The sequence below is a fragment of the Olea europaea genome, unplaced genomic scaffold (assembly GCF_002742605.1).
Source record: "Olea europaea var. sylvestris unplaced genomic scaffold, O_europaea_v1 scaffold709, whole genome shotgun sequence".
Taxonomy (NCBI): domain Eukaryota; kingdom Viridiplantae; phylum Streptophyta; class Magnoliopsida; order Lamiales; family Oleaceae; genus Olea; species Olea europaea.
Genome location: NW_019265488.1, coordinates 59,739 through 73,800, shown reverse-complemented (window position 1 = coordinate 73,800; position 14,062 = coordinate 59,739). Strand labels below are relative to the sequence as shown.

General features: G+C 38.2%; 2 protein-coding genes across 2 annotated transcripts; both read left to right on the top strand.

Moving 5' to 3' along the window:
* Nucleotides 1–12,368: 12,368 nt before the first annotated feature.
* LOC111390730 lies at nucleotides 12,369–13,215 on the top strand. Its single transcript, XM_023015821.1, has 2 exons — nucleotides 12,369–12,648; nucleotides 12,764–13,215. The coding sequence occupies exons 1-2, from the start codon at nucleotides 12,369–12,371 to the stop codon at nucleotides 13,213–13,215; spliced, it is 732 nt and encodes a 243-aa protein (XP_022871589.1).
* Nucleotides 13,216–13,443: 228 nt separating this feature from the next.
* Nucleotides 13,444–13,818, top strand: LOC111390729. The gene has a single exon (XM_023015820.1). The coding sequence runs from the start codon at nucleotides 13,444–13,446 to the stop codon at nucleotides 13,816–13,818; it is 375 nt and encodes a 124-aa protein (XP_022871588.1).
* Nucleotides 13,819–14,062: the final 244 nt, after the last annotated feature.

Genomic DNA, 14,062 nt, shown 5'->3' with positions numbered 1-14,062 from the left:
TGGGTTATTACTTTGCTGAATTATCCCATCCTTCAACATTCATCTGACCCTTTTTTTCCACGTCAATTTTCTGTATAAATAGGCATATGTAGGGCCTGATTTTAAATGGTTGGCTTCCTTTTTTCAAAGGAATATACTGGTGTTGTAGCCTTTTGGGTTCTACAAAGACATCTGAAAATTGATCGACTGTAACTTGTATTTCAACAGGCATAGGTTCTCTTCCTTCTTCCGTGACTGAGCATAGTTGGGCTATGACCCCATAGGATTGTTTCTTAAACCGTTGTTATACTTTAGTACATTCTATCATCTTTAATCCTCCCTTAGTTGTCTAAATTCTCACCTCCATTTCTACCCTTTCCATTTGAAATTTAATCCATCCTTGATTGCAGTCAAATACCAGTGGATAGAATTAACTCAACCAGTCTACCCCCAACACCATGTCATTGCCCCCAGCTTGAGTAATCTCATTTGGTACTGAAATTCTAAGTCCTACATACTTTAGATCAGTGGGTTGCAAATAGCTTTGCTCTCCAGTTTCTTTCTATTGGCCACTGTGACTACCACTGCTTTGGTTGGCTAGACTTCACATTTTAGCTCCTGTACTAACCTCCCATCAATAAAGTTGTGTGTACTTCCTGATGCACATTGGAAAGTGTATTCTAGGCGTAATCGAAATAGAATCAATTAAAAATCAAATTTTTATTACTGCATTTTCTTGTTTTGGTAAAATAATAAATTTGTTTCCTTCTAAACAAAAGGAAACTTCAGTTTTTCTTTTTTATTACAATTTTCCTTTTTTATTGTTATTTAGAATCTATAAATTGAGGTTCTTGAATTGTAATAAACACACTTGATTATTGAATAAATCTACTATCTCCCTTCATTCTTAGATTCTTAGTCTCTTCTTCTTGTCATCACAATCGGCATCAATTTGATATCAGAGCAAGTTGTTTCCTTTCATCAGGGCTTGTTCCACCACGAGAAAGTGCTGCAGCAGTCACGTATCCTAAACCACCACCAAAAAGCCGGTATCCACAATGACCCACCACCCAAACCATTACCACCAAAATAAAACAAAAAAGAGAGAGAGGGGTAGCAACGTACGGATACAGTTTAGCAATAGCAATAATTTAATTTATTCTACCTAGTTATTGATAGTTTCCCCAAAAAAAAGAAAAAGGAACTGTTTACCGGAAAAACCATTGTTCAAGAATTAAGTTTCAATCGTCAACCTGTATTCGTTGCTACCCCAACATCACCAGCCTTATCCCAAAATATCAACCCAAACCAACCTATTGTATCCCTTCACTACAACTGCCGTGCCCTAATTACATTTACACCAGGCAGCCCATTATATACCGGCAGCCCACTACACAAAGAAGCCCAATCTATTACCTTCGGCCCTCTTACAAAACTATAGTCAGCCTATTATTCAGTACAAAAATTCTGCCCAATAAACCATATCTCCCCTATCAATCAGTTTCGCCCTTGACAACACTGACCCACTTCCCGTTAACACCTTTGGTATACGCACTGCTGCTTTAACACTTCTCGTTGTTGCCACTACTCAGCTCAGGGACAAGGGTCTTCGCTGTTTTGCCGTCACTACACCATCACCGTAATTGCTCGTCCCTTCACTAACTGCCATTGTCGAGTTCACCATTTCTCCTCTCGCTGCAATTTCGTCGTACCCCGTCGCCATCACCGCCAACCTACATCTCTGCCACTCTATACAAGTGCAGCCACCTATAGGCATATTTTGATCCAATCACCGCCGCTTGCTATTACTTCTTGCTGTCAACCACACTGCTGCCCTTGGAATTTCCTAATATTACTTCCCTCATAGCTCCTACTCTCGGTTGCTGAAGTCTACTGCCAGATTGTCAGACGCCAACTCCACTGGTTCGTCGTTGTTATTGGTAAGGTTTAAGTTTGTTTTTGAAAACTTTACTTTTATTCGAGTGTTGGATTCTCAGTAGTTTGTCTTAGTTCCTTGTCGTCTTAACTACATATAATCTAGGTGACTTTTTGTCTCACACACAAATCGACGTAATCATTTAAAAAAAGTACAAAAAGAGATGAACTGAAACTCATTGAGAAGTACGTTTCATTTTACCATCAATCTCAGCTCTTGGAACGTCTTCTTAACCATGGGCAAAACTCTTCTACTGTGTTGGACTACAGGACTCATTCTGACAAGTTATGGTACCGTGCCGACCTTACTAAACCCGAGGATGTCACAATTACTAGGTTCCTTAAGGGCCTATGCCCAAACCTCAAACATCAAGTCCATATCCTCAATCCCAACTCGTTAGAGAATGCTTTTAACAAGGCACTCGAAAACGAGCGATACTCCCGTTCTTTATATTCGGGCATGGCCTTTCAACCTTACCTAACCCGCGTCTCTCTTGACCCCCTCTGCCTGGTGCTCCTACTAGTAGCCCTACTTTGATCCAGACCTGCTTGACTGTGAGATCTTCATCCGCTCCTATTCCTCGCGACCCTTCTAGGGGTCAACCTGCTTCTCCGGCCACCACTCGAGGTCCTAACCTTCAAATTGTATGCCATAGCTGTCATGCTCGTGGTCATATTATCTCTCAATTTTCCAATTGTACCCTCATCCTTGCACAGGAACCCCTGCTTCCAACCTCAGAGAATGAATGTTTCATGGTCGACCCTATTGACCATTTTTATGAGGATCTTGATCGATTTGAGTGTTATGAGGAGGATACGGCTGTTATCTCTGTTATGCGATGTATCATTTCCACCACTGTTAATTCTGACTCATGGAAGCGTACTTCTATTTTCCATACATTCATTCCATTCAACTCTCGTTCATTCAAATTAGTTATTGACGGTGGTAGCACTATGAATGTAGTTTCTAAGTCTGCAGTGGCCAAGTTTTGCTTCAAGACTGAACCACATCCTCACCCATTTAAGGTAGCGTGGGTGGATGAAACCTCATTGCCTGTCACTCACCGTTGTCTGGTATCCTTTACGTTCGGTTCCCTTTTCTCAGAGAAAATTTACTGTGATGTTGTACCTATAGATATTACTCACGTCCTGTTGGGCGTGATAACATTTATGAGTTTCTTCACAATGGTAAAACTATTCGTCACTTACCGACCAAACCCTCGAACCCTCTGAAGAAAGCAACACCCATTCCTACACCTAAGGGTGTCATCGACGCTCGTCTTCAATTATTTTCTATTAAAGATTTCGAGCATGAAGGTTAGGACACCGGGCTTATGTTTGCCTTGGTTGCTGGACCAAGCTCTCAAATGATTCTCACGGTGACTTTCCACCCGAGGTCAGTTCTCTACTCAATGAATTTATTGATGTTATGCCTACCGACCTACCTGATGAACTTCCTCCTATGCGGGATATTCAACATGCTATCGACCTTGTCCCTGGTTCTCAGCTGTCGAATAGACCCCATTATAGAATGAACCCTGCTAAGCGAGCTGAACTCAATAGACAAATTGAAACTTTACTCGATAAAGGTTTTATACGTCCTAGCCTTAGCCTTAGTGCAGTTCCAATCTTACTCACTCCTAAGAAGGACAGCTCGTCGCGCATGTGTGTTGACATTCGCATCATCAACAAAATTACCATTAAGTACCGATTTCCTATCCATGATTTGAGGATATGTTGGATGAGTTAGCAGGGTCTTTGTGGTTTTCAAATATTGATTTACGGAGTGGGTATCATCAAATAAGGATTAGACCAAAGGATGAATGGAAAACGACATTCAAGGCCCAGATGGTTTGTATGAATGGTTGGTTATGCCTTTGGACTGTCTAATGCACTTAGCACTTTCATGTTGGTCATGTATTGCAACCTTTTATTGGAAAGTTTCTTGTCGCCTATTTTGATGACATTTTGATTTAAAGTCGATCAAAAGAGGCTTATCTAGCTCACCTCCGACAGGTCTTTCTTACTCTTCGTTCTACACAGCTATATGCTAACCCCAAAAAATGTTCATTCCTCCGTCCTAAGGTCCTCTTCTTAGGGTTCATCATTTTCGCCTATGGTATTTATGCTGATCCAGCAAGAATCTCAGTTATTCACGATTGGCTAGAACCTTCCATCTTAACCGAAATTCGTAGCTTTCATGGGCTAGCATTGTTCTATCGGAGATTTATTAAAGGTTTTAGCACTATTACTGCATCCATCACTGAGTGTATGAAAAAAGAGGGTTTTCGTTGGACCCCTTCGGCCTAAAGAGCTTTCTTAGCTATTAAGCAAAAATTGATTGAGGCTCCCCTTTTATGACACCCGGATCTTTCTAAGGTTTTTGAGGTTGCGTACAATATTTTCAGTGTAGGTCTAGGAGGTGTCTTAAGTCAGGAAGGTCATCCCGTCACTTACTTTAGCGAAAAATTAAACCATGCTCGACAAAAGTATTCTACCTATGATAAGAAGTTTTATGCTATTGTCTAATCTCTTCATCATTGGCGATATTACTTATTGCCTCACGAGTTTGTTCTGTACTCTGACCATTAGGCTTTTTGCTTTCTTAACTCCCAACGTCATTTAAGGGAACGACATCCCAAGTTGGTTGAATTTCTTCAGGAGTACACTTTTGTTCTCCATCATCGGGCCGAGGTCAAAAACAAAGTGACTGACGCTCTTAGTCGTCTCACTATAGTGCTTCAGTCGATGAGCACTACTGTAGTCGTATTTGAGCGCTTGAAGGACAATTATTCTAATTATCCTAACTTTGGCACCATCTTTCAGGACTTCTTAAACAATCCTTCTCGCGACCAAGTTTCTTTCTTTCTCAAAGATGGTTATCTTTTGAAAGGTGCCAAGTTATGTGTCCCTCGTATTTCACTTCCTAGTCTGGAAACTACATGTAGGGGGTCTTGCTGGTCATTTTGGTCAGGATAAAACAGTCACCTTAACTGAGGATCGATTTTATTAGCTGTCCCTTAAGAAAGACGTTGCTCGCATTGTATCTCAGTGTCGTACATGTCAATTGGGTAAGGCATGACGTCAAAATACTGGGATGTATACTCCTCTTCCTGTTCTTCATACTCCTTGGCGTGAGCTTAGTATGGACTTCGTTCTCGGGTTACCTAAAATAGCTCGAGGTCATGATTCCATTTTTGTGGTGGTCGATAGGTTCTGTAAAATGGCATACTTCATTCCATGCTCCAAGTTTTCAAATGCGTCCCACGTTGCTAAGTTGTTCTTCAAAGAAGTTGTTCGTCTCCATAGGCTTCCGGTCTCTATCGTGTCTGATCGTGATGTTAAGTTTGTTAGCTACTTCTGGAAGACACTGTGAAAACTGTTTAAAACAAGATTAAGTTCTCTTCTGCATTTCACCCCCAAACCGATGGTCAAATTGAAGTTGTAAACCACAGTTTGGGCAATCTACTTCGTTGCTCAGTTGGGGATAAACTAGGGAATTGGGATCTTTGTTGCCCACCGTTGAATTTGCTTATAATAATTCCGTTAATAGATCTACCGGTCATAGTCCCTTTGAGGTTGTTCGGGGTTCCTCTCCTTGCCAGCCGTTTGATCCAATCCCTTTGCCCCCTAATTTTCGTCCCGCTACCTCTGTTCGAGCTTTTGCTGATCATATTCGTGACTTGCATGATGAGACTAAACGTAAAATTTCTTTAAGCAATGATCAGTATAAATTATCCGTTGATCCCCACCGTATGCATAAAGAATTTAACATGGGCGATTATGTCATGGTCCAACTTGCACCTGAACAATTCCCTAAACATACAGCCAGGAAACTTTGTGCTAGATCACTAGGGCCTTTCCTCTTCATTAAATGGATTGGAACTAATGCTTATCTACTTAAGCTTCCAACGCACTTAAATATTAGTCATGTTTTCAATGTAGCATATATATATATATATATCCTTATTGAGGCACATTTGAGCCTTCGACATTGTTGCCTAACATTTCTACAACAGTCTTCTCGATCGCCTCCTCGAGCTCCTGTTACCACATTTTCTCTGCAGGATGTTATTGATGAGGTACTTGATGATCAGTTTGTTGCTTCGCAGAATGGTGGTTTTCGTTGGTTTCTAGTGCATTGGAAATGTCGCCCGCCTAGTGATGCTACTTGGATTGATGAAGTTAAGTTCCGTCTATTGGATGCTATACTTTTAGATGCTTATCTAGATTATACCTGGCCAGAGTCAAGTTCTTTCAACCGGGGAGGAATGATGCACATTGGAAAGTGTATTCTAGGTGTAATCGAAATCAAATCAATTAAATATCGAATTTTTATTATTGCACGTTCTTGTTTTGGTAGAATAATAAATTTGTTTCCTTCTAAACAAAAGGAAACTCTAGTTTTTCTTTTTATTACAATTTTCCTTTTTTATTGATATTTAGAACCTATAAATTGAGGTTCTTGGATTGTAATAAATACACTTGATTATTGAATAAATCTACTATCTCCCTTCATTCTTAGATTCTTAATCTCTTCTTCTTCTATATTGTTCTTGTCATCACAATCAATATCACTTCCACTATTAATAAGAATAGACACCTTTCTTCTTTTTATCGGTCCTAGAGTGCTAATAGTTTTGGATATGAGGCGTCATGTCAAGGCATTGATGGATATTTCCATCACTTCATCTAACTCTTCTTCTTTCTATTAACCTTTATCCCATATGACTCATCTAGTTCTATGTCTCCTTTCTCATCCATTAATATAAAGTTTAGCATCCTATTTTTACATACATGATCTCGAGTGTACTTCTCATCACACCTATAGCATAGTCCCAATTCTCTTTTGCTTTGAAAGTATAAAGGAGTGATGACTTTAAAATTTAGGGGATTGATGTGGTTCCTTTAGTTTAGTTTTGTATGGAAGCGGGTTTACGGGTGATGTCGCTTGGTTTAGTATTGGGAGAAGTCCATTTGGTTGGTTGGTATGATTTGAATGGTTTAGTTCCTCTGTTTAAAGCTGTAATGATGTTTTCTTGTATGAGGGCCATTTCCCTGCGTCAAGGAATTCTCAAGTCCAGAATTAAGTATTCCCCCACTCATCTTGGCCATTTTCCCAACAATATTATCATACTTATTATTCATCTCAATCATCAATCCTTATAGCTTATCTTGCCTTCCATATAGGTGTTTCACTGCTTGGACTGTACTCTAGTAAACAACATTCAGATCCCCAAGTTCTTTTTCAATCCTTTTAACTTATTTTTCCATGCTTTTGCTACGAGTTTCCATCTTTCCCAAGTCACATACTACTCTGATAAAATTGTTATACTTATAAATTACGTGGCACGTGAATAATGAATGGGGTCCCACATATACCAACTAAACACCAACTATTTAATTGGATTGGTCCTATTAAATCAGAAACATCGTCTTGATCTTGGAACTCAGCCCATTAGCATTACTTGGCTAATTTTCATTTTACTATATATATGCAATCCATTTCACAATCAAAGTATATTTTTCTAACTATAGTCAAATCTCATCTCCCATCTCTTGCACTCATTCTTTTCTCGTTTGGTCATTGACTTGATCGTCAAAGTGTAAATGGTTCCTAGACTTTTTCTCAGCCGACAACCTTTGCTCCCTAACGAAGTTTTCCATTGTACAAATGACGTCTTCATGGATGGGAGGTGGTCGGGATTCTATTGGAACATTTTTAGAGGTCAATACCAACTGTAATGGTTGAGCTAAATCTCAACTCAAAACTAGTTTATTCTCACCCAATTCGATACACAATTGAAGATAATTAGCTAGGAATCAATCATCCCAGTTGGAATTCTATTAATTTAACTGAAATTTAGATAGAAATGAAGAAATGAAAACAAAAAGGGAAAGGAGAAATGTCGAAATTCAAAGGAAGAAGAGAAAAAGAAGAAAGGGAATGAATTCTAACAAATATTTTGACTAACTTCTGTCCCTTCCCTCAGACTGTAAGTAAATAGGAAAAAAACATGTTTTGTATCTATTGTGTAAGCACTTCTACAATTAAAATTAAGAAAAAATACGATGCCATTTAGATTTCCTCAATTTTGAAATGTGGTTTACTACTGTTTGCTTCTAATTCCTTCCCTTCCCAATTTGCTTGCTGTGAGGCCTTGCCTCCTTCCATAACAAACTCTCTCTCTCTCTCTCTCTCTCAATATATTTACTTATCTATTGGTTTTGTAATTATTTGCGAACTGTGCATTCATGCAAGACGCAACCCAAAAGTTCTCAATTGCATTCTTGTGAGGTATTTTTTAATGTTACTTTCACTATTTTCATTTCTAGGGTTGTGATTTTGCTGCCACTTTTAAATGAATGTCGAAGTTAGGTTTTATTGAATTGGAGTTCTTTTAATATTTTCTTTATTTGGTCAAAGCTTAAGTAATTAAGAGGAGGAAAAGATAAGATAAAAAATAATTAATTTATAGATACCACATTTTGAACAATAAAAAGGGAAAATTGTAGCAGCGATCCTTAACATTTTCATTTTTTGCAGACTTTACCCTAATCTTCATTTTGTGCCAGCGGAGGTTCTTAACTTTTCATAAATATGCACTCAAAGTTCATTTGAACGGAAACCATCCAAAACATTATCAGTTGATCGAGAAAATTATGGAATCAACATCTAATAAAATCGTCCAAAACACCGTCCAAAAGGGTATCAACATTCAATAACATCGTTGCGGTAGCAGATATTTCAAGAAATTTTCCTGGTCAATTGACCTTGTTTTGGATGGTTTCCATCCAAATGGACCTCAGGTGTAAATTTATGAAAGGTTAGGGACCTTCGCTGGTACAAAATAAATGTTAACGTAAATTTTGCAAAAAAAAAAGGAAAAGGTTAGGGACTACTGCTGCAATTTCCCATCCAAAAATGTTGATCTGGTGGAAATTGATAATATGCGCTGAATTTTGGCATTGAAAGATATTTATATATTGGGGAATTAGAAACGTGGGTTTTTTTATGAGCAGAGTATACGATTTAGAATGAGAAAGAGTTGCTATGTAAAGAGATTAGTGGTTGAATTTACAGTGTTGACTGTTATTCTATAGAATTCATTGGTTAGAAGTTATCAAGAAAGTGATCAAAAAAGGGGTCGAGGTTTTTTCATGGGGAAAACATGGAAACTTTCTAAAGGTTCCTAATCAGGGGTTGTGTGGGTCAGGTCCGGTCGATATCCTGTCAACTTCTTCAAAGGATTTAAATGCACCTAAAGTGAAATCAATCAGCTTGAATTTGGACGGTTTTGATAGCCCTGTTGTGCTTAGACGGATCTTTTCATTGTCTACTATGTGACATTTGCAGAGGAGGGATTTGGAGATAAAGTTGAAAAATGAACTTGAAAGAGTTATGATGCTTCAGAAGAAGATGGCTTTGTTGAGCTCAAATGACACTAATGAGATGCATAGTTATAGGAATGGCTCAAAGAGACCGGCCAAGGAGGAAACTTGTAAGATTTCTGTGAATAAAGTGACTGCAGTGCCCCGGAGGAAAAATTTTCTTGGGGTAGAAATGTTCCTAGCATGAAAGGTGACTGACTTAGTTGGTGAAGAGGCATCGCTTACCTAAGAATACCAATTCTATTAAATTGATGAAACAATGTGATACACATTTATAACGGTTAATGGCGCAGAAGAATGCATGTATCTTCAATAGTCCGATCGATAATATCAATGTTATGAAGCATCTAATGGATTTTGGGATGATAAAGGCTACGTTACTTTTAGAGCGGTATTCTAGTCCAGAGGGCTTAACTGCAAATATGAGGCTAACTTTCAAAAATGCAATGACATACAACCAGCCATGACGTGTCCATCTTATGGCCGAAAAGATGAATAAATTTTTGAGACCAGATGGAAACAAATTGAGAAGAAGATTCTTGTAACAATCAATGAATCCATTCTTTCAAAACCAAGTGCCATAAAATGAAGCTAAAACTCCTTTCATGCCTCCTGCTAAGAAGTAGAAAAATCACTTCTACTGAAAACAAGTTCAAGAAAGAACCAGTAAAGCCTGTAATGAGTAATGTTGAGAGATACGAAAATTGGAAGCAGAGTTGGTGGTTGTTAAAGGAAGAATTACCTGAAGATATTATTAATTTCTTGAAAAGAGATCACTTTGAATTGAAGCCAAGTGAATGAGAGTGAGATTACCATTGATATTAATACTCTCAATGATGATACACTGTTCAAGTTACGAAAACTTTTGGATGACCGTGTAGCAAAGTAGCAGAAAAATCAAGTAAGACTATGGCCGTGTGAATTTGAGGGTAAAATTGTGCACACATTTTTTTGTGGATGTACGAGTTTTATTTGATGTCAATAACTTTAAAAGTCTTAGAGATAGTCTTAACGTCATCTAAATGTTTTGGTTTATGCTGCTTCTACAAATTCATTTTGCCAAATTAGTGCCAGATTAATACTTGGTAATTTGTTATTGGATGGTCGAAAAATGTTTTTGACACAACTGCCAATGTAATTCTGTCAAATATGAATCTGGCACCATTCTAATAAAATGTACTCGTACATGCAACATATCTCAAACGTTTTATAGAACAGTTATTGTTGTAGACAAAATGGATTTGCTGTGAAAAATATGAAATATCAGAACTATCAAAATTCAACTGAGTAATTGACACCATCAAGTCTAGTAACATGTTTGGTAGCAAGGTTTTAATGTTACAGGACACAAAGTCCTATTTGACATCCATTAATTTTTTTTTTTTTGGGAAATTTCCGAAAATATCAATTTTTTTGAAAATGCACAAAAAACTTTGATGTGCACACAAATTATACAAAAATGTCACTTTCTTGTTGTCAAATATCTAAATTACCCTTAATTTGACTTTTTTGGAGCATTTAATGCTCCTTCATGATTGCTTTTTAAAACAATTAATGTTGTGATTTGATTGTTTAATTTGTATATTATAATCATTGAAAATATGAATATTACATTGTAAAATACGAATTTAGTTAATAAAAAATGAATATAAAATCCTTCAAAACCCTAGTTAGCATTAAAAAACAAATTTATTGTGAAAGAAACCATTATTTCATTCATCTTCTTCATCCATTTTCTTCTTCCTGAAAAAGACAGTGCTTCATCCATCTTCTTCATCTATCTTGAAAGATCAGTTGTTACGAATTGTTTATATTTCTATGTAATAGCTTACTTTTTTTTAGAATGTTAAAAAGAATATGATGATCTTGTTTTTTTAATATTCTTAAAGGAAAAACATACCAATTTTTTTTTTTTGGAAAATGTGAACTATTCCATATTTAATGAAGTATTCAGTCATTTATTTCTAGAAATAGGTTGTGATGTTATAGTTGTTGTAGTTGAGAAATGATTATAAGCATTAATGCTACCAAACACATTTGAAATTTCTCGACAGTTCCGACACTTGAACCGTCGAACTCGATATTTCGAAACTGTCGGGGATCGATATTTGAACTGTCATACCCGACATTTATAAATTGTCGAGATAGATAAGTAAACTATCGAATTGGACAGCTGAAAATTCTTGACACCTTTAATTTGACCTTATAGTATTGCATAGGTTTAAATATTGGAACGTGTCACTTCCATGATATTATATAGTCGACATTTAGATTGCGCATAATATTTATCGTTGCATTCCCAACATTTCAGGTATGAACAATAATTTGGGATTCATCGTGTCGCACGGGGGAAAGTTTGTTTACGTGAATGACGAATGGAAGTGGACTGGGGACAAAACCACTTCCATTTTTTGTGCCGAGCAATATCACACTACAGGAGCTATTGTTACGGTTGAACAAGAAACTTGGTGTTTTCGATCCGCGCACAAAATTGGAATTGAAGTTCAAAGTTCAGAACATGAATATACTGCCGGCCGAAATACTCGAAGATGAAGACGTAAATTGGTACATATCAGTTCATAAGAAAACTGACATCTGCATTACGACTTTGGAAATCGGCCTGCCAAGTGTTGAAATTGAGGGGGATACAAATTACAACCAACAATTGTTCGCCACAGCGGAAGATCGCCATACCGTACAGGACTACGAACTCAATCATCAGCAAAGTGTCCCAAATAATAATGCAGCAGATACTCCAATTTTCGATGTTCGGACTGCACCATTACATGAGATGTTTGACGATCCCTTACATGGTACAAATACTGCTAATATTGCTGATGTTGATGAAGAACTATTATCACATTCCAAAAGTTTGGATACATGTGACTGGATTTCCACTGTGAATACGCCGGATCTTACCGAAAGGGAAATATTTTCTTACTAAGAAAGAGTTGTACTCGAGAATTCGTCTACTTACGTTGCGAGAGAAGTTTCAATTTCAGGTTAGCAGGTTAAGCCAAAAAATGTTAACCGTTGTATGTGCCGACGATAATTGTAAGTGAATGTTACGTGCTTCGAGTGTGAAGCAGTCTGCCATCTTCATGATCCGCAAATTCAACAATGTGCACACATGTTCCATAGATTATCGCCATAATGCACATCGATATGCCACCAGTTCCGTAATTGCTGAGCAGATTATGGGGAAATTGAATAATACGTACGGATCGTATGATCCTACTGCTATTGCTCGTGACATAGAACGTGAGTTTGGTGTGAAAATTAGTTATCATCAAGCACGTCAGGGAAAGATCGCTGCTTTACATTTGCTACATGGTACACCGGGTGATAGTTTTCAAAAACTTTCTTCGTACTGTTACATCCTAGGAGAGAGTAACCCGGGGGGCAATAATGCACATCGAAGTAGATTCTTGTAATAGGTTTCACTGCCTTTTCCTAGCTTTCGGTGCAAGCATTCGGGGTTACTTGCAGTACATGAGGCCCGTTATTTGTGTTGACAGCAGTCACTTGAAAAGTCCGTATAAAGGTACTCTTCTATTGGCAACTGCTCAAGACGCCAACAAACAGATTTATCCGTTAGCGTGGGGGATTGTTGATGCCGAAATGAATAAATCGTGGATGTGGTTTTTATCAAATTTGAAAGATCTTGTAGGTGACTCGGACGAATTGGTGTTTGTTTCCGACATGAAAAATAGTATTGAAAATGCCATTGCTCACCTATTTCCTCGGGCTCACCACGAGTGTTGTGTTTGGCATATGGAAAAGAATTTAATCCAGCAGTACAACAATGCAAGTTCAATATTTCTATTCAAAAGAGCCGCAAGAACTTACCGGACCGAAGAGTTTGAAAGACTTATGGGACAGCTTTGTAGGGTTAGTGCAAGAGCATAAGAGTACTTGGAGCAAGCAAGTTTCCCATTTTGGACACGTGCACTATTTGTTGGCCAACGGTACAACATTTTGACCAACAACAACGCAGAATCTTTGAACTCAATGTTGAGACATGCCCGTTCGTTGCCGATCACGTGCTTAGTGGAACACATTCGGCATACTATGCAGAAGTGATTTTATGAACGTCGAGCAAGTGCAACCGCATGCAGTACTATTCTGTCACCAACGATGGAGAATGAGTTACGGACGACGTTCGAAGCAGGTACTAGGCTGCGAGCGCATGGCTTGACAAAAAACTTAATACAAGTTGGAATATCCAATGACACGGACATTGTAGACTTCTCCGAAAAGACGTGCACTTGTCGTGAGTTCCAGCTGAATCGTATGACGTGCGTTCATGCAACCCGTGCTACTTGTTTGAGAGGTAAATCATTGTACGATCTCTGCTCACTATATTACACATCCGAGTATTGGAAGGGTGCCTATGGAGAAGCTATATATCCTATTCAGCGTGAAGAAGACTGGAATGTTCCACCCGAAATTACAGGTACTCCTATTATGCCCCCTAGTGTGCGTCGTCCTCCAGGAAGACCACCCACATGACGTAAGCAATCTAGACACAAGCACACCACACGGCTCAAGAAATGCACTCGCTGCGGTGGACTTGGTCATAACCGGACCACATGTTCGAACTACACTGTAGCACGTCCGATGTAAGCAGCATTTTGTACGTGAGTGGTTGAAGTTGTAAGTGAAGTGTTCCCTCGATGTTGTTTGTATATGACAATGTAAATATTGGATTGCTGTTTTCATTCTCTTACGCGTAAACATTATTCTTTGTTATGTT